This window comes from Tachypleus tridentatus, chromosome 1, assembly GCF_004210375.1.
Source record: "Tachypleus tridentatus isolate NWPU-2018 chromosome 1, ASM421037v1, whole genome shotgun sequence".
NCBI classification, from domain to species: domain Eukaryota; kingdom Metazoa; phylum Arthropoda; class Merostomata; order Xiphosura; family Limulidae; genus Tachypleus; species Tachypleus tridentatus.
In genome coordinates, this window is record NC_134825.1 from 131878059 (window position 1) to 131900526 (window position 22468).

The 22468-nt window shown below is 34.8% G+C and overlaps 1 protein-coding gene and 1 long non-coding RNA gene across 2 annotated transcripts in view; both read right to left on the minus strand.

The window, feature by feature from the left end:
* LOC143224142 (CUB domain-containing protein 2-like) overlaps positions 1-17994 on the minus strand; it is a 32274-nt gene extending 14280 nt beyond the window's left edge. Inside the window, exons 1-3 of the mRNA XM_076452592.1 lie at positions 17966-17994; positions 5822-6073; positions 849-998 (exon numbers count right to left, since the gene is read on the minus strand). Coding sequence (XP_076308707.1) covers positions 849-998; positions 5822-6062 — 391 coding nt within the window. The 5' untranslated portion in view covers positions 6063-6073; positions 17966-17994. The remainder of the gene's footprint in view (positions 1-848; positions 999-5821; positions 6074-17965) is intronic.
* LOC143224153 (uncharacterized) lies at positions 6827-14466 on the minus strand. The gene is made up of 2 exons (XR_013013238.1): positions 13900-14466; positions 6827-11904 (listed from the first exon to the last, which is right to left on the minus strand). It is a non-coding gene; the product is annotated as an uncharacterized LOC143224153 (long non-coding RNA).
* Positions 17995-22468: the final 4474 nt, after the last annotated feature.

Consider the following 22468-nt stretch of genomic DNA (forward strand, 5'->3'; position numbering starts at 1 on the left):
TCGAGCCATGCCCTGAAATCTTAATGAAAATCTGCAAATGACAAAGCATACAGCTTAAGTACTAATAAATGTTAACGCAATAAAATAAAATATTTACACAGCTTCAGAGTCTAGTACTTATTGTACAGTAATATAAAATCGAAACACAGTATTTTAATATTTTATATAATGGCTCTCCAGTTTATTAAGTCAACAGATAATAAACGTGTGTATTCAACAGAGAAGTGGCGTAGGTTTAAAACTCGTTGCGCAACATAGCGATAAAAAAATAATTTTCTAAATCATAAAACTCACTAAACGAAAGTTGTTGCACGTGTTCTATGCTTATTTGGAATTCTAAATACATTACTATTTGGTGAAATTAAGCTTCAGAGCCTTGCAGTTATAAACAATTTGGTGTTAAAATTTGAAATGTATTATGTTGGTTGTTACACAGTTATATTACACCCGAGTCTACTCGTGTCCATGAACAGAATCTCTAAACTTTGTTTATCATCTTCCGTTTATAATTTACTCTTATTTTTGTCAGTATAAATATTAATAGACATAAATATTTAAGTCTTGAACTTTATGTTTGTATAAATTTGCTTTGAAAGTAGAACTATAAGAGCTTTAATTTTTCATAAGAATTTAGCAGAAAAATATTACTGAGATAAGAATTTATTAGTAGTGTGTAATGTTAGAATAGATATTGAAGTTATATTTTTAAATATTACGTTATTCAGTAAAAAAAAAAAAATTAGTATCAATGTTGTATTTCTAGTTATCAGTGTTTCCTTGATGTAATTAAAGGAATCAGTTATATGTAATGATAAACTTAAAGACTATAGAACTTTGACGAATGTTACCAGAGATAGAATGCTTTTCTGTAGTCATGGTAATCGGTTCGTCACATTTGACAAGTCTGTATTCTACCTGAAAACCACGTCCAGTGACGAAACCATCAGTAACGAAATGAATAGAAAGCGTGTCCTTTCTTCTTTCGAAACACTCCTCCACTAAAGGAATTAAGTACAATGTACATATATTTCTAACCCCAAAATTAGTTACATACTTCTTTCACAATAATTACATAGAAATTATAAATAATCATATTATCTACATTACAAATACCAATTTGGCGATGTTCATTTAAACTATGATAAAATTCAATAATATACTTTGTATGTCTCTGTATTTTAAATATATATATTTATATTAAATAACAATTGAACTGTAGGAAAAAAAAAACTATCCAGATAAAAAAATCAAACCGATTTCTTAACGTTTAGCTGAGATGACAGTCTGACATGACATGATGATAAAGTCGATCAATTTGCAATTCGCATGTTCCACTCCTATCAACGAACGTACATGGGATCAGACATGGGACCTTGTGACGGTTTGTCTCACTATTCAATTGGAGTTGTCCGGAAATTGGCGATGAATTGTGCTGACTATATAAATAACTTTTTGCGTTCTTTTTTATTTGCCATTTCTAAGTTAGTTAGTGATAGTTAGCTCAGATAGACTTCAAATAGCTTTGCGATAAACTGGACAAGCAAAGCTGAGATGATCCATATTGAACATTATTTTCTAGAATATATTTATTTTCGCAAAAATGGGACCAATTATGTAGCAATTGTTATGGTATGAACCCCTTTTGATGGCAAATCCTGGTTGTAATAAATTACTCAAGCATAAGACAATAGCAGTAGACTTATTGTATTTTTTAAACACTACATACTTTGGAACTTTTTCGAAACTAAGTTTCTATAATATGTCCACTGCGTCCATTGTCGACAACGTGATACTGATCGGAATTATATCGAGTTATATAATATGAGAAAAAAAAAAGGGATTTTTCTTGGCATTTGGAATTTTCAGCTAAACGATATCTTGTGTGATACAAGGGCTAAACAGCCAAGTCAGTGACCGACAGATTCCGGGTACAGTCACTCCTAATATAGAACTGCTGATAAAAGGGAAGAGGTCAGTCAGCGGCACTCATCGATAACAAATTTGAATCGAATAGTGGATGGAAAGCTACGTGTGTGATTCATCTACAGATGAAAGTGTAAAACTTGTTCAATGGTATCGTGGCACAAATATTAGACTTTCCAGTCCACAGATAGATATGCTTGCTACCAGGCCATGTCCTGAAAGTGTATGTTGTTGTTTGTTATTAAGCACAAAGCCACACAAAGAGGTATCTATGCTCTATCCACTACAGGTATCGAAACCCGATTTGTAGCAGTATTAGTCCGCAGATGTACAGCTGTGCCAATGGAAGGACGGAGTTGTATGTTTTAGAAGATTTTGCTTTCCGATTATATTTTAAGTAGGTAAATACGGTTTGACTTATTTATGTTAATTTTTTTAATTATATTTAGAATTATAAATAATGGTATTCTAGGAACAAAAGTGTTTATCTACGATTAATTTTATTGTTAAAATGAAAAATGATATTAAGGTAAAATATAAAATGGGTTTGTAAAAGACTATAAAAATTGTTTGATTCCAAACTTTAAATGGTCAATTACTATTATTATGTAAGAAAAAGCAGCTAAAGGTAATATTGTATTAAAAGTAACTTTGATATTGAGGAGAAACAGTTATCCTCCTTTTGTCAATTTGTTTTCTTTGTGGATTTTACCCAAAGCTACTCTAGGGCTCTCCGCGGTAGCTATCCCTAATTATAAAGTGATAGACTAGAGGGAAATCAGGCAGTCAACGCCACCCAAGGCAACTTTAGGGCTTCTCTGCTCAAACGCTGGGATTTGGTTGTAACTATTGTAAGGTATCCATAACGGCAGACTAGAGAACTTAAGAATCACAGTCCAGTACTGAGCTGTGCGAAACACCTTAAAGTAATCAAAATTTTTCTTGAATTATATTCGAAGTTGACTGAGGAGACTGAATCAGAAAACTCTCCTAATTATTGTACATGTTGACTATTAGAAAGCATATGTTAAAGCGTTTCCTGTAAAGTTAATAGTGAACTTCAGATCTTGACCTGATAGTGAATAATTACAAAGCGGGAACAAAATGTATTTTAAAGATGGTTGGTATGTCTATAAAACTTGGATTAAAATAAAGTACAGAACTTTATATCTACTTAATAAAAAATGTAAAAATCCCGGAGATGAACTACTCCAATAATGATTGATTAGAATACGAGATCTGAAGAAGGTGGAAAAGACTTGTTTCCTGTGGAGTGTAGAAGAGGAAGAGACGACTTGAGTTCGATGTTGGAAACTAATAAGAGCTTCAATAAAATGCCCATGAGTTGTTTGTTTACATATCGGATGGGCTTGTTTGTTTTTGAATTTTTCGCAAAGTTACACGAGGGCTATTTGCGCTAGCTATTCCTAATGTAGCAGTGTAAGACCAGAGGGAAGGTAGCTGTTCATCACCATCCACCGCCAAATCTTGGGCTACTCTTTTACCAACGAATAGTGTGATTGATTGTCACATTATAACGGATGAAAGGGCGAACAAGTTTGATGTGATGGGGATTTGAACTCATGACCCTCAGATTACGAGTCGAGTGTCTTAACCATCTGGCCATGCCGAGTCCATATTGGTTAGATTTAGAAATGTGAACTTAAACATAAGATGTGGCTTATGGACACAAACTTGAAACGGGAACAAAATTAGCTTACTTTGGTGAAAACATGCTGATATTACTTCGAATGAAAATCCAATAGATCATTTGTTACCATAAAGGTTGATCTACATTCATTTGTTTTAAAATGCCATGAAGTACTACGAATATTTCTGTTTTAAGACTTCTAAATCTCCGATCTGAGTATATCTTTATGATCAGAATATATGAATATCTTAAGTTACTTTGGTAAAGCAACATATGTTTACAATACTTCAAATGAAAACCAACAGATCATGTGTTACTATAAAAGTTGATCCACATTAATTTGTTTTCAAATACCATGGCCCGGCATGGCCAAGTAGTTAAGGTACTCGACTCGTAATCTGAGGGTCGGAGGTTTGAATCCACGTTACACCAAACATGCTCGCCTTTTCAGCCGTGGAGGCGTTATAAATGTGATGGTCAATCCTATTATTCGTTGGAGTAGCCCAAGAGTTGGCGGTGGGTGGTGATGACTAGTTGTCTTCTCTCTAGTCTTACACTGCTAAATTAGGGACGGCTAGCGCAGATAGCTCTCGTGTAGTTTTGCGCGAAATTCAAAACAAACCAAACTAATCAAGTACCATGAAGTACTAAGAATATTTCTGTTTTAAAATTTCTAAATCCCCGACCTAAGAATATTTTTATTATCAGAGTATATAAATATTTAATGTCTTAAAGAGCTATTGTATACCTTTTCTAAGAGCTGGTTAACTTTTCGATGGCATACAAAACGTCAAAATATTCTTATACATTCAGTTCCACTGCCACTTTATATCAGCAGTGGTTATATCGTACAGCGCTGACTTGAATAAGCAAAATCGTTTGAATATGACATACTCAACTCTCTAGCTACATGGCCCAGTTTGGGGACGGGAACCAGCCAGAAAGAGACCAGCAACACGAAGTAGCCTAGATGTGGGAAGCAAGCTGGGACACCTTAGAATAGTGCTAAAAGTTATCCATGTATCCCAGATAAAAGAACACATCACAATTAAGAAGGATCTCCATCTTGAAAAGCGACACAGATCACATGTGTACAAGCTGCTTCCATAACGTATTTGTTCACACGTCGCATTTCCTAAGCAACTGGAGACTTAAACTTGTATCTAATTCTCCAAATACAACGTTTATGAACTTTTGTGTGACTTTATATATGGCTGACTGAAAACTTGTAGGGAGGATGTATGTGCTTTAGACATGGTCACTCTTAGAAAAAATACCTTTTTAATGGAAACAAAACAATATGGCTATGTTTAAGATTCACGGTCGCCAGTATGGATAGATGTTGCGACATAGATTGTAATGACGTGGTGAGGGACCAAAATAATTTTAAAATATAAATGACTGAACATCTGATATAAGGTACTTTCAGCTACATTAATTTTTGTAGCACAGACAATATTTTAGAGGATTCTAGACTCGAAGGGTTGTTGGTTTCAATATAGCTATCGAAATCATATTTCGTGAAAAGAGAAATACTTTGAAAACAGTTTAAATTTGACCCAAGACTGGTTGTTTGTAAGGCAATGGCAAACATTAACGCCCTTCGCCTAACCTAAGAGGATAGAAAAGCAGAACCTGCAAAGGCTGGTAATAGGTAACAAACTAGATATCTCACATAGCCTGACGTAAACAAGATTTATTTTAAACTTAAGGTTTGAAAACAGTTTCTCAAATTATCTGATAGAAAATTATCGTGCTACAAACATATTTGTTTCATTTCATAAAAATCTTTAAACTCAACAAAAAGTATTGGATGAGAAAGGTTTATTTTCAAGCTTTGAAAAAAAATGTTGTTTTTTACATATTAAAGTTTTCTCTCATGTTTTATCTCAAAGCATGCTTTGTTGTTTTAAAGGTATATTATATATTTTAATTGTTAATACACACGAACTATCCAAAGCACGTTCATACAGAACGTAGGATTATTCATTTAAAGATTGAAAAGGTATGGAGAACTTAATTAATAATCTTGAGGGACTATAACACTAAGAAATGATGTTTTATCCGTGTAATGGGCACAGTACACAGTACATCGTGCAACTCTGCATTAAACCAAATGATGTAAGCCACTGAGTAATACGGTAAATGTATTATAGAAATTTAATGTATTAATGAAGGTTTAATTAACAGCTTTATAATACATACCAAAACAAGCAATAATACACGGTACATTCGTAATTTACTTACCCGTATAATTATTTGATAAATTTCCGCAAAGACGTTTTTCACCAACTTTCAAGAAATCTTTAGTACATCCATCGCTTAGTTGAACAGAAAAATTTGTGAAAGTAAGTTTCAAGCAGCAAGTATCTAAACTGGACCTGTAAAAAGAATATGCACAGTACATGTTGTTACGATATTTTAATGGATAATTGTAGCTTTTCACGGTTCCGGTTGCTTTCTCCACGATTTGATTGCACTTCAGCATACTAGCCTCACCTGTTAAAAACAAGGTAATGTACTCTGAAATAACTTTAAAACAGATAACCGATCAACAGTACTTATAATAAGATAAATAATTAGTAATTATTTATTCCGTGTTTTCTAAATGGATCAAAAAGAAGTCATTAATCAAATAATCTATAAATAATGTTTCGCAAAACAGGATAGGCCTGATATCGTCAGGCGGATAGGGTGTTAGACTCGTAATCTGAGGGTCGCGGGCTCGAATCCACGTTACACCAAACATTCTCGCCCTCTCAATTGTCGATCAATCCCATATTCGTTGGTAATAGAGTATTCCAAGAGTTGGTGATGGGTAGTAATTACTAGCTTTCTTTCCTCTTTCTCTTACATTGCTAAATTAAGGACGGCTAATATAGATAGCTCTCGTGTAGCTTTGTGCGAAAATAAAAAAACAAACCAACAGAAATCAGAAAATGTCAATATCTCATTCACCCATACGCTTACTCTTGATCAATAAACATATTTTATATTGCTTTTTATTAATTGTCAGAATCGTACTGCTTATTGTAGTTTCTAAGTCTAATTTTGCCCTATATTGTTACTTGAAACTCATTTATTAAAGTTCATTCAGGTTAAGGTAAAGAATAAATAAATAAAATATTATAGTGCTTGTGCTTCCCTTTTCCGTTTTCAGATGTATCCATTATCTGTTTTATAAAATTCAATACAATTGGGAATTTTGTTGTACAATGATTCTTAATTATTTTATATTTTCCCTTACCTCAATTTCTTTTCCTTTTTTTTACTGTATTTATGCCAAAGCTACTAAGTTTTTTCTATAGTCAGTTAGAAGCACCATACCGTCCGAAATATACTGTAAAGAATTAATCATCACTAGTATAAAGCATTCAAAGCTTAAAGGGCTAGAAATATTGTGTGGTTATACATGGATTCAAGCCCTTCCTCAGGAAGAACATTATGGAAACATATCCTTATACACATACGTTGTCTTCTCGACATTTGATTAATATTCAAACATGCTATAGACAGCATTAAAAACAATATAAAAAATAAAGGGTATCATCATCAGAGTAAGCCATATGTTTAATGAGATGTAATGCCACACAGAACGTAGCTTAGTGATAAGTGTGCCCCGAGTAATTCTAAATGTTACATGATTGATGCTATTAAATGGCCCATTATAAAAATCTTGAATAAAACTTTCTGGTGAAACTACTTATGAAAGAATCTCAAAAATATCAAATAGACATGACCCCCAAGACTACTGTTTCGAAATTAACTTTTGTGTAGCTTTGTGTGACTAGCAAAAGAATAAGGAAAATTCAGCACAAAACTGTTTATTTGCAAGTTATATGCCAACAAATGCACTATTGCATATGTGAATAGTTTGGTATTGTTTTGGTGAATAAAAGTACTCACTTTTTTACATTTAAAAACATACATAGTATATTTCACACTCCACATTCCCAAATATAAACGAGCCGTTTTTGCATATAAATTTCTCAACAAGTGGGTTTCTCGACATCACTGACTTTTGAGGTCTGGTTATTATAATATAGTGTACTTTAAAATCTATGGTGTGTGACTGGGTCATAATATATATTAATACTATAAATCTAACAGTTACAATATTTGTCGATGGTAAATGGGTGTGCATTAGAATTTGTCTACTATATAATATCACACATTTTACTTTTTACTTCCTAAGCAACTGCTAGAGCCTCAGTTATAGTACAGTTGCCACTGTAATTGTTGAAACATAATTTTCCTTTATTTTCAGGTTGCTGATTGCTTTTCCACAGAATAGAAGAAACGTTATGAGTTACAATGAGCACAAATGCAAGTATTAGTACTGATGAAAGTGGTGGTGATAATAAACCTAAAGAAAACAAAAACATTGAAGTTACTCCTGCATGATACATGTTTCAAAAGAAGATCCTTACTTGGATTTGATCTTAATGAAAGATGTAAAATCATGGAGTATTAGTAAAGTTTAAGAGTAGGGTAAATTAATTCGCATATTTCTCATTTTAAAATTAGCAAAGAGAACATTCCCAGGATCCTGTTATTAGAAGAAATGCTGAAGTCTTTTTACAACAGAAAAAAAAACAAACTAGAAAAATATTGTAACAACCATCGTTATTGCAGAAGATGCATATACTTCAAGTGAAAGAAAAACAATTAGGAATCCTCATCTGCTTATGAGGATAAGTACAGAGATGCCAACTATTTCAAATGACTAAGCGTAATGATTGTAGACAGAGCCCTTTGTCATTTGCGGCTACTAGGCCTGACCAATGTTTCTAAGCTGTTTATTATTATATTATTATTATAACTATTATTATTTATTACTGCTATAAATTGCTCATTTATGACTGTGTTTTGTGTATTTAATAAATAAATTTAAAAAAATCTTTTGAAATTCTTTTTCATATTCTGCATTCTTACTCATAACTGTTGTTATCTGCATTGTTTTTGTCTTTGCCTCAGCCTTTTGTTGGTGAAATGCCGATTTTGTATGTCTGGAACAATCATTTATCCCGCCATGCGCCACAGACAAATCGATGTGACAAAATGTAGAAAACGCATGACTGTCACTGACTTTTGATGCAATGACCGGATATTCTGCACTATACTCTTTCCTAAATTTTTGATTCACAGTTTTAGTCCTTTTAGATTTGCTAGAAACAAGACAATCTGATGAACGAGGCCTTTTTTTTTTCCACTTGTGAACACACACACACAAATATGGCAGGTGTTCAGGCATAAGATTAATATTTCGTAAGAAATATTAATCCCCTGAGGTGCTCGAAGACTAAACAGTCCTCCTTCAACCCCGCACCTGATAGTAATTAGAAAAATATTAACGTGAGTAGATAACACGGATAGACAGATTAATGGATGTGATTTTACTCATGTAAATGCTTGTCTGGTAAGCGTGGCAAGCAACAAAGCGAAGGCAAAGCAAACCCTCTCCAAAAAGAGAGACGGAGAGATACGACGAGAAGCAGGATGGACAGAACATGAACAACAAACAAACGGGCCAATTCAGGACTGGGCATGGATCGATGTATCAAAGTGCCCAAGCGGGGATCAATGGGTCCAATGCTTAAGAATTAGGTGTGGGGGGAAATGGGAGTACCCCGAGAAAACCCACTTTCACGACCTGGGCGCCGAATAATCTACCCAGATCGTGCCCGAGGGTAGCTGTAAGGAAAGAAAGTCTAGGTTAATAATCAAAGGGAGAAGAAAAAAATAAAATACAATTAAATAAAATTAAAAAATAAAATAAAATAAAAAAATAATAATAATAATAATCACGATGAGGGGCAAAGTTTGGTTATGGTGGCACTGTCGGGTTAGCACGTTCTGTGTTAAACATGCGCCTTATTGATGCTGAGACATTTCTATACGTTGATGTGCACGTAATCTCTCAGATGAAGTTTCAAGTGATGTTTCTAGGCTTGGTTGTTCTACACTGGTCTGGACGGACTTATGTTTTCCCTTAATTTGAAATTGTGACGACTTGGTGTTTGTGGACTTGGATTCTGTTTGAACCGAGGCGTCTTTAGTTGTCGGTCGCGTGGTTTGTATCTGGGTCGAGGTAGTGGAACTTGGAATGAGAGATGTGGTCTGGCACGATTTGTTGCTCGCCTTCTCAGGCTCAGAGTGGTTTGATTCAGAACGGTCGGCAGGTGTATTAGTTGATGTTATAGGTTGCAAAACGTACTCAGGTTGTTCGGGTGTTCTCGGGTTAGTTGGGCGACGTCGGGGGCGTTCAGCACTAAAATGAAAAATATGGTAGTAACAGCCATTATGTAGAATTGTATCGGCAACATGCTTGGTGGTGGTTACTATTTTCATGAAACACTGTAATTAACATCAGATGATCTCCGACAAAAAGCCCAACGAGCCTTTTCACTGTTTTCTTGAGAGGTATACACCCTTCGATACATCCGTCCGAGATCAAAAACGCCATAGAAAGCCAGACAAAGTCTGAAATATACGCCGTGCATCGTATCTTCTCCAAATCTACCAGACAACCTACTAGCTTCATTTACTACTTGTAAAGGCGAAAGGTGGGGTGGTAGACCGTCGACGATTACCGGCGGGACAGAAGGCGTGAGTGGCACAGCGGGTCCGGGTAACGAGAACGACATGCTGAGAAATCAGAAGGAGAGAAAACACACGTCTTACTTACTCGGCGTCAAGGGTGGTGTCAGCTGAGACTGATGAATTCCACTTGTGAACGCAAACGCAAACTAACGTGGCAGAGGTTTAGTTTAGAGAGAGAGAAATCAGAAGAATTCTCTCTCCAACTGGGGTGTTCAGGAACGTTGTAGTTTCTCTTCGTCCCCTTTCGTGAGAAATTGTTAGAATATCCGTGGGGTTTTTCCTTTACTTCTTTTTAATATTTCTAAGGTGGAGTGGGGTATTTGTGAGTGAGAGGAAAGACGGGAGAACTGGACGAGAGCAGCAGAAGTGAAGTGAGCCAGACCTTGGCCCGAGGACGGAGTACACTGGCGGCTGGCGAATTGATTTTAAAATTTACTATTTACTATGGCTAGATACCCTGTGACTGAGTAAACGGCCCTTTTCAGAATGTGGCTGGGACCTACGGATCCAATGCCAGAGATTTTGCTGTGAGGGGAAACGGGAGTACCACGAGAAATTCCACTTTCACGGCCTGGACGCCGAAAAATCTACCCGGACCGTGCCCCGAAGTAGCTGGGAAGAAACATAGGAAGAAAAATGAAATAAAAAATAAAAAAAGATATAAAAATAAAATAAATAAATAATAATAATAAAAAACAAAACTGATGAACTGTGACGGTGGTATATATGAAAACTGTTAGCTGCGGTCTTGTAGATCGGGTGGTATCTTCGTCATGAACTAGTTTTCACACTTGAAGCCCATTGATGCAAGTGAAAAACGTGGTCTCGGTGGTGGTACAACTGGCTGTTATTCGGTGATTTGTTCTTCTCTGGTCTGTGATGCTTTGTTTCTTCTTGTGATTTTAGTTTGAGTTTTCTGCGTGGAGGTAGTTTGTTTTTCAGTTATCTTGGTAGTGGTTTGGGTCTGGCTGGTTGTTGAATTCTGTGGAACTTGGATTGAAGTCTGGCATGATCTGTTCTCTTTCTTTCTTGGGTTGCTGACACTTGGCGTGTTTCTATCAGAGGGAGTTGACGTCTTCTGGGTCGAGTTATTTGTATCTGTCTTCGTGTTTCTTCTGGTTAGATCTGGACTCGGCGGTATTTTTGGAGTTTCTTGTTGGAAGTTGTCCGTTGGTTGTTTCTAATGTCTGGATGCTTTGTTTGACCAAGTGTTGAAAGGTCGTCAATGTGGGCGTTCGGCTCTAAAGTGGAATATGTGATAATAACAGCCGTCACGTAAAATACAGTCAGCATTGTACTTCGACGTTGTCACTATCTTCATAAAGTACGTAGGCAGGTTATTGTTTTTAGAAAAAATTCGGTGGACAGCATATACATTGGCTTGGATTTGAGATTCTATGGCTTGTTTGATTTCTTCTGGTTCAATTGATGGGTCGACGCCCCTGAGAAATACTGAGTAAAGGGTGGCTGGACTTTTAGTAGGGGAACAACTTACATTAAATTCGGTGTTCCATGGTTGGCATAGATAAATTTGGTCTGCAGTAGTGGCTGGTTGGATGAAGATTCCGCCCCGGCGTAAAATTCGGGTCCTGGACGGTTCAATGGTTGCCCCTGGCTTGGCTCGGGCGATCAACGTGGCGACTTGAAACGGCGTGAGGTTCGACGGTAGGCCGTCGACGATTACCGGCGGTACTAACGGCCTGACTGGAGTTATTGATGGAACGAACCTTGAACAAAAGTTGAAAAACAACAAACATTTTGGGATCATACAGGTTTCTTTGCAGTTCTAGAAGTATGAAAAATGGTAATAGAATAGATGTAATGTTTGATATATACAAAGCAAAATCCATAAAAATTCTGAAAGAGTAAAGACAGGATCATAATTAAGAGCACACTTTCACAAAACAAAACAGAAAACTGAAAAACAACCTTACAAAAAAGAGACATTAATTGCATAAAAAACCTAAAACAAGACAAAAACATAAAAATTCTAAAAGCAGATAAAGGTAACGCTATAGTCATAATGAACACGAATGAATACATCCAAAAAATGAATAACATCCTATCAGACACGAACAAATTTAAACCAATACACACAAATCCAACAAAGACACACGAGACGCAACTGAACAAATTACTACTACAAATGAAAAAAGCCAACACAATTTCACAAACACTTTATTCCTACCTACGTAAAACCGACTCACGCACACCGCAAATATACGGCATCCCCAAACCTCATAAACCAGATTGTCCATTACGACCAATAATGTCCACATATGAATCGTTTAATTACAACCTTGGTAAATACATAGCATGGGCATTCTCCAAATATGTAACATCAGCCAGCTCATTTATTAAAGACTCTTTTAATTTCAAGTCTAATCTAAATCAACTTAATCATAAAGCCTTAATGGCCAGTTTCGATGTTATATCCCTCTTTACAGAAGTTCCAACCACTGAAGCCTGCAAGATAGCCTTAGAACTCTATATCCGAGACCCTAACCCAACTATAGAAATTCCCAGTAACCAGTTAGCAACCCTCATAGAATTCACCACGATAAAGACAAACTTCATGTTCAACAACCAAAACTATATACAAACAAACGGCCTAAACATGGGCAACCCAGTATCACCAGTTCTAGCCAATATTTTTATGACACAAGTTGAAACACAAGCAATTAACACAGCATTACATCCACCACTATACTGGTATAGATATGTAGATGACACGGTTGCGGGATTCAAATCTACAGAACACATACTTAATTTTTTCAATCACATTAACTCTATACATTCCAACATCAACTTCACATGTGAACAGGAAGAAAACAATCAAATATCATTTCTTAACCTCAAAATTACAAGAACTGATACACAATTTCAAACAGAAATCCACCGAAAAATCACCCATACTGGACTATACATTCCTTGGGACTCAGCACATGAAACAAAACAAAACTCAACATACTAAGAAACCAAATAAACACAGCCATAAAACTATGCTCACCAGATAAAATTAACGATGAATTAGACAAAATAAAACAATACTTCACCAACATCAATAAGTTTCCTCCACAAACCGTAGAAAACATTATACGCACACACCTAGACAGAAAGCAAAATCAACCAACTAAAGTAAATACAGCTCACGAATCAAAAACCACGAAACCATATACTGCTGTATACCATATATTCCCGACATCAGCAAACAAATAACCAACATTTGGCAAAATTAGTAACAAAATATGACATTCCCATTAATACCAAATTTATTCAAAAACCCGGCACAAAACTGAGGTCTATACTACGTAAAAACTACACTGACAAACACAACATCAACATTATTTATAAAATACAATGTGATAACTGCCACGACTTCTATATTGGAGAAACAAGTAGAAAAATGGAAACCAGATTCAAAGAACATAAAAAGTCACCTTCACACGTTTTCGAACACTGCAAGTCAAATAAACACAACATAACCATAGAAAACACTCAAATACTAAATAAAGAAACAAACATAAACAAATGCAAAATTAAAGAAGCCTTACTTATACAACAACTTAAACCCAAAATAAACCAATATAAAGGAACGCCTTTATACCTATATTAATATAATAAATAAAATTATATATTCAAACATCTAATACCGCCCTCTACATTTCGACACACAGTTACACAACCCCTTTCAAACATGTGGTCAGCTTCCGGTCAGTTACCTCTTTCTTTGTGAACCTGACGATGACCGAAGAAGGTCGAAACGTTGTTCGCTCTTCTATGTAAAGTGTTTTCTCAACCCAAACGAGCCGTTTTTGCATATAAATTTCTCAACAAGTGGGTTTCTCGTCATCACTGATGAAACTTTAAGAATGTTTCAAGTGGTCACAAATTTCAACAATCACAATAATATTTACTTAATGCAATAATCAAACAGAATCTGATCAGATTTCTTAGAGAACATTAGAAATATCAGAGGCATAGATGAAAGGTCGAAGACCCGTCTTGTTTTTGTCACTTGCGAAGAATGTTCCATTACGCTTGCCTGTAGGACTGTTGAAGAAAACAAAGAGCTTGTTTAACTCTTCCTGAAAGAAGAACCAAAACTACTTCCTTCAATCATAATTCGGTTGAAGTCTTAGACATCACTGGTGTATTTAGAAAATGTTGGGTTTTAAATAAGAATATTTGAATAACTGTACTTTAAGCAAACCACATATATTGTATACTCATCAGTAATGTGGCTGATGTATGAAACAAGATATTTGTGAGGCTTTCTTCAGTATACATTTACTGGTTGTGACACACTCAGTACTTCTGGCAAGAGAAAAGTTGCAGCACTAGTGATGACAGATTCCATTTATAGTGGTTTTGTGGAGCTGGTAACTTCATACTATACGACCTTTGAGTTACTTGATCAGCTACAAGTTTCAGGTTCTTGTTATACGATTAAAAAACAAATTACCAATCATCGAGACTTGAGATACCTCTTATTTAAAACCAAGAAAAGGAGAAATAGACTCCCACTAGTTGTCATTGTATGAGAGCAAACGTTCAAAACTGTCTCTGGATAACAGGTCTAAGGAGTTGTCCCGACATTCTAAATCTGATTGGACACAAATTATATGGTGATCCAAAAGTTGATTGTATTGGTCTAGTGCATAAAGGTATTTTATAGTTTCTATAGTGCAAAAGCAAACGATTTTACAATGAACTGACTACCGCTATTTAGTTGATGGGCTGAAACAAACTGAAATATGTTAACTGCAGAACTGTAGGAATGGAAATGTCTCTGAACATGACGATGATGAACAGCAGTTCATCAACTCATTCTTACATTTATTACACATAAAACTTAAATATTTTCAAGAACAATGGTCTGTTTGAAATTAAACAATAACTTGCTAAAAGCACCTTCTTATTTCCACTCAGTACTGAGTGTTTAAGTTAAAAAAAACACGTAGATTTAGATCGCGTCTTTAATGTATCTTTGAAAGGGAAACTGCTTGTTGTGCATTGCTATCAGGTAGAAATATAAAATAAAAGTCTTAAGACGGTGAAAAGTATGTTAGATTCTTACCTCTTTGGCACCGATTTTTAGAATTTGTTACAAGACTCATTCACTCTATAAATATCTGAATGAAAGTGAAATCGGTACGGAGTTTCGTTATTGGTATACAAAATGTACTTTCACTAGTAAAGCTTAAATGTTTAGCAATTTTATGAAGCTTTTCCACTAAGACCTATGAATAACTTTTTAGATTGAATTTCATTGCTTTAGCCTAGTCTGGCTGATAAGTTCTAGTATTCATCGAAAAGCCTTTTATTTTGTCACTGTGACGAGTTAATAAAAAAATTCATCTTCCATTATGCTTATTTATTACATAATATAGAAGAGAGCAGCCTATTTTAGTTTGTTTTTGCCATAGATCAACGCTCGATCACATTTTTACGGCCATCAAATGTGAATCATGATCCCTTGGCACACAAACTACTAGGTCATGCCAAATCTAAACAATATTAAAGTTGTGGGGTGCTTTCAGTTATTTTAACTTCAATATAATAAAGAAATAAAATATTGTTGATTAACAGAGAAAGCGAGTTTACTACTTAGCATTTTTTATTAAATTAATATTTGTGATAATTAGCTGTTTTCCCCTACTATTAATTAAGTGATTAATAGTAGAAAATTCTGTCTTTTAATTGACCATTTGTAAATAAGAAAAGAGGGAAGATTTTAGTTATAATAGCGCACGTTGTGAAAAACTTTTGTTAGCTACATAAAAATGAAACTTATTAAATTTCTTTAATTATCTGCTCGATTCTCTCATTGTTTTATTGCATTCTTTAACTGTACCGAAAAACTGTTGCTTATTGATCACTTATTCAGCTTAGCTAAAATCCGTTTAGTTAATATCATCTAACGAAATGGGGAACATATCTGTTCGTTCTGTGCAGCAAATCCATACCTATTCCCCTGTGGGACAGCAATAAGTTTATGGACTGATAAAATCCGTCCATTGCGATTTTGTTATAAAATAAAGAAACAAACAAATCCATTACTTTGACTTGGTAAAACATACATATTATTTTAGTGATTGTCTTGTATGAAAATGCACAGAATAAAAATATCGATTCTCTATCCTGTGAGTTATTGCGTTCTTATTTTAAGTAAAAAATACTTTCTTATGACGTATTCATGTACCACGTAAACATACTAATTTCAGTATGTTACTTACCATTATTTAATTTCATATGCTTTTTTATATCACCTTTTCACTATTAAAATAAAACTAAGTGTTAAGGATGCTCTCACACACATGTATTATTTAGGTTTAAGCGAATTATGAAGCTGACTGTTAGTTCTTATAATGCAATCATAATTAAGAGTACAATGCATGTTCAGATACATCTCAAACCCTGGACACTCTATCTGATAGGATGACCACGATTCAATGTACAGGTACAAATGAGACAGTTTTGTGTGAATATAAAACATTCAGATTTGTAATGATACGTGGTATAACTGAATTATCCACCAAAATCATATTATTAAAAGAAAACCCTCATGTATTATTTTGAAGGAAACAAATATTTATACAATGATAACTTCATATTAGAATAGATTCAGTTCCATAATGATAAGTGATGCGTATCTTATTTGTCTGCCTAAAATTATTTATTAAAACCATTCATTAATTAATATCTTCTTAGAAACAATTCTAGTTTATAAATTCACGACCTGGCTAAGCGCGTTAAGGCGTTCGACTTGTAATCCGAGGGTCGCGGGTTCGAATCCCGCTTGCACCAAACATGCTCGTCCTTTCAGCCGTGGGGGCTTTATAATATGACAGTCAATCCCACTATTCGTTGGTGAAAGAGAAGCCCAAGAGTTGGCGGTGAGTGGTGATGACTAGCTGCCTTCCCTGTAGTCTTACACTGCTAAATTACGGACGGCTAGCGCAGATACCCCTCGAGTAGCTTTGCGCAAAATTAAAAAAAAAAAATACAAATTATTTTTTTTTTCTTCTCGAAGCCATACCAAACTAATCTGATGTTGGTTACTACTGGTAGTTAATATATACTACAGACAAAATTTCTTTTCTTTTTGTATGGTGAGCATTTACATACGTATAATTATTAAAACTCTAAACATAATCATGTTTTTCTTTTACTCTTGTCTTGTACGCTTTTCTTTTATACATCAAAGTAAATTCTACGAAACTAGCAGGAATTAATTTTCATTCATTTCTAAAAAAACAAACCAACAACAAAAAAAACATTCATGATGATGAGAAGCTCACATGAAGTAAAAATGTATTCTCAAGACGGCTGGTAAGGGTTTTAAAACTTCAATTAAAATGAAGTACAGAATAAAGTATCGACTTGAAAATAACCTAAAAAGGTCGAAACGTTATTCTGTTCTTTATTTTAATTAACGTTTTAATACATATACCAGCGCTCCCCGATAGTACAGCGGCATGTCTCCGAATTTACAACGCTACAATGAGGGGTTCGATTCCCCGCGGTGGGCTAAGCAGGTATCCCTTTGTGGCTTTGCTATACGAAAAACACTCAAACCTATACCAGCCGTCTGGAGAACCAATAAAAAAAACGTTGTTTAAAAACATCATTAAAGTTTATTTTGATTTTTTCTGAAAACAAACAAATTCAACAAATACACTTAATTATAAGTTTAAAGTCATTAAAGCATTTATAAAACTATAACTGCGTTGTTTCGCACATTTTAATGTGTTATAAACATTAGTTATAAAACTGATTTCTTACTTTTCGAGGTCCATGAACAAATTGCTGAGGCTAAGTTTATTAACAGTTGAAAACGTTGTTCACACATCTTTGCCATGGAATAGCTGGAAACTAGGTTACTTCTCAGTTTGATATTTGTTATATAGTAGCATGAAAGTCAAACGAAAATTACAAGCTAAGAGCTCGGCAACAAAATTGTTTTTGTAACCAGCACCTTATGCAATGTGTTAAACTGAAGAAATCATATTCACCCACAAAATAAATTAGTGCATTCGTAACTATATCCTCTTCCTGGAAAGCAGTGTGGTCTTTTCAAAATAAATACGATTTTGTACGAGCGTACATAGTTGAAAATTTGCTGAAATAAGTTACATAATCACAGAGGGAGTGACTAATACAACAAACTCCAAACCTAAAATGTGGTATCTAATTTTATTTTCATGGGAATGGAAGACAGCAACTGACCACATAGACACACCTAAAAGAAAATATAAATACAACCACAATTTTATAAGCTGCAAAGCGTTAACAACTAAGAAAATTGCATAAAAAGATCGACCAATCATCTGTGTCTATAAAATAATTTGACGCTAAAGATGTTTTTTCTTATTGCTTTTTCTAGCTTTCACGTTCTTTTTATATACTGTCTTAACTAACGATCTTATATCACGGAGTAATTAAATTCCTACTTTATCTACATAGCACTTCTCTCAAAATATGTTTCTTTTCTTAACTATAAGACTTAAATTCCAAGAGTTGAATAACGAAGAGACCCTGAAATGTTATAAACTGTTCTGGCATCGGTATAACTTAGCTATATTATTAATGGATTTGTTATAGAATCTCAAGTAAGTAACTGTTTAGGTAGAGTTTTGATTGCTTAATTCTTGTAATACTAGTTTTGTAAAGGTGTATCCTTTATCAAGTAGTATATTTCCTTTGCTTTGTTTGTTTGTTTTGGAATTTCGCACAAAGCTACTCGCGGGCTATCTGTGCTAGCCGTCCCTAATTTAGCAGTGTAAGACTAGAGGGAAGGCAGCTGGTCATCACCACCCACCGCCAACTCTTGGGCTACTCTTTTACCAACGAATAGTGGGATTGACCGTCACATTATACACCCCCACGGCTGGAAGGGCGAGCATGTTTAGCGCGATGGGGGCGCGAACCCGCGACCCTCGGATTACGAGTCGCACGCCTTACGCGCTAGGCCATGCCGGGCCATTTCCTTTGCAATATGAATATTTTAAAGAAGGCTGCTATGCCTATTACAGGGCCTGACATGGCTAGGTGGATAAGGCACATTACAAACCTGTGACAGCCATTCATATTTACACTTTAATTCTTTCCATCCCTCTGAGTACAAACATGCTATTTCTAATAAACAATATCTACATTTGAGAGATCAGTCCTCCGATGGCCCGGTATGGCCAGGTGGGTTAAGGCGTGCGATTCGTAATCTGAGAGTCGCGGGTTCGAATCTCCGTCACACCAAACATGCTCACCCTTTCAGCCGTGTGGACGTTATAAAGTGACACTCAATCCCACTATTCGTTGGTAAAAGAGTAGCCCAAGAGTTGGCGGTGGATGGTAATGATCAGCTACCTTCCCTCTAGTGTTACGCTGCTACATTAGAGATGGCGAGCGCAAATAGCCCTCGAGTGGCTTTGCGCGAAATTCAAAATAAATAAACCAAACCAAGCCTACTACTGGTTTGGTTAAATTTTGATTCACAATGCAGTTTACGTTTGTTTCATAATTGCCACAAGACATCTGAATCTAATGCTTTCTAATAGTTCACTTGAGTGGTAAAATTGCAGAAAACATAAACTACAGATAAACACAAAAGTGATTATTAAATCCAGCCTGGTGTGGTACAAGATCTTACATTCCTGTGAATAAAACCACCCGTAGTATTGATTCTAGGTGTTAATTTTTTTATTATTATTTTTACCATTTGTATTGCATCCTAGTGGCTCAGTGATAACTCTAAGGGCTAATCATGTTAAAATTAGATTTTAATACCAACGGTGGGCACAGCACGGATAACCCATTGTGCAGCTTAACAAAAACGAAACATTTATATTTGTTTTTTTGTTTTTTTAGCAAAAATATACAACATGATTTGTGCCCACAACTGTGATGGAGCATGGTTTTATAATTATAAGCTCTAAATCATATGACTGAGCCCTCTAGAAACATTAATAATGCTGTTATTAACATTAACTTTTAAAATGGATAGTTTGATGAAATGTTCATAATAGTGACGCTCTTCTTGTCTGTTTATATTGTTTTTGAAAATAGTACACGTATGGTCTCCATGACAACCTTTTATGTAATCGTATATTCTTATTTTTGCAAGTCCTGTTTTTACATCATTTATGAACTAGACTTTGTAAATGTTATGTAGACCAATAAATAGGAAATATGATAAAAATTAAATTAAACTGACTGAAAAAAGTGTTGAATTTTATTTTAAAACTCTACATTAAAATGGACAGATGAAAAAAAAAGTCGTAATTAAGCTATTCTTTTATTTTTTGTCATACTTCTTTTAACGTAAATTTGAGCTTTTAAATTATACGAATATGTATAGAATAGATCCTTGTATGAGTGTTCAAAATGTGATTTGATGTGCAGTCCTTCTGGCGTGCTCCACAGTGACACAGAACTGTATCTGTGGACTTTTAATGCCAGAATCCGTATTTCGATATCTGTGGTGGGCATATATGTGATTAGCGCATTAAAAATAATTTTAGTATCCTTGGCTCCAACTGTGATAATAATATAACTACCTAGTTACATAATTTTTCGATTACATATGTTTATAAATACAAAATAATATTCCTCTTAAATAGTGAAATATATGAATATGTACTTACGGCGAACTTCATTGGTCTTCAACATTCAAGTATTCTACATATTTGTAACCGAAAATAAACTAAATTTAACATATTGAAGCTACATAAAGCCTCCCTCGTCTAGAATGTTAAAGTCGTGCAAGAACAGCCTTAGTAATAACATAGCAACAACTTTCAGTATTTTCTACGACAGTATTTAAGTATTCGAAAATAAAATATGTATCATACACCATGCGTGGAATTACTGAATGTTTATTTTATATGATTTCTTTTTTCTGAATAGTTTATGAAGAAAAATTATAAATTAACCAACAGGCTATAGTTATAGGCCTGGCATGACCAGGTAGGTGGTTAGAGCACTCGACACGTAATCTGAGAGTCGCAAGTTCAAATCCCCGTTACACTAAACATGCTCGCCCTTTCATCTGTGGGGGCGTTATAAGTGATGGTCAATCCCACTATTAGTTGGTAAAAGAGTAGCCCGAGAGTTTGCGGTAGATGGTGATGACTGGCTGCCTTCCCTCTAGTCTTATACTGTTACATTAGGGATGGCTAGCGCAAATAGCCCTTGTGTAGCTATGCGCGAAATTGAAAAACAAACAAATAATCTCCTAAAAATTGCGTTCCACACTTTGAGACCGCGGGTGTGTTATAAGAGTGCCAGACAATTTAGTATAAATAAGAGTAGCCCAGTAGTTGGGAATGGCTGATGAGTACAAGCCACCTTTTCTAAATTAGGGATGGCTTGTATCTAGTTCGGATAATTATCGTGCAGCTTTGTACGAAATTCAAACATATAGTTACGTTAAACTTCATTTTTGAGTCAACAAAACAAAATATAAGATTAGAATAACTGCAAATTGCCTGATTCGAATATCTTATTTTATTTACATTTTATGTCGTTTGAATTTATATGAATGAGTGATACTTAACATTCTCTTGGAAGTGTTTAATAGTTTTATAAAAAGAAAATTATAATAAAGAGGTCAGTTATATTCATTATTTTTAATCGCCTCGTCTTGAAAAGAAAACAATTGTCATTATCGCTGCAGTTGCAATCCGAGGGTCGCGAGTTCGAATCTCCGTCACATCAAATATACTCGCCTTTTCAGCCGTGAGAACGTTATAACGTTACAGTCAATCCCACTATTCGTTGGTAAAAGAGTATCGCAAGATTTGGCGGTGGGTGGTGATGACTAGCTGTCTTACCTCAAGCCTTACACAGCAAACCAAACCAATCATTGCAGTTTCAATTTGACGCCAAATCACAATGATTAGTTTGAGTCACAAAATGCAAAGTACGACATTCCTGAAAAAATATTTTATTGATAGTCCACAGTTTTTTGCAAGGCAAACACAGTGTTAGTTTACAATCATTAGCTAACAGAACATTATAAAATATGTAATTTAATAAAATGATAATACTTTTAGGAGTGAAATAGTTCATTGTGTAGCTTTGTGCTTAATTCTAAATTTATAAAATTAGTTGTAAAACGTGTGTATTTTATTTTATTAAACTTAAAAACGTTTAGTTAAAGTATATGCCCGTCTTAATTATATCTCATATTAGAAAATTACAGATATGATAAAATTATCATTTACATCCGGAAGAATATTAAAGTTTTAAAAAATAACATTTACTCTTAATATTAAAGAAATATCACGA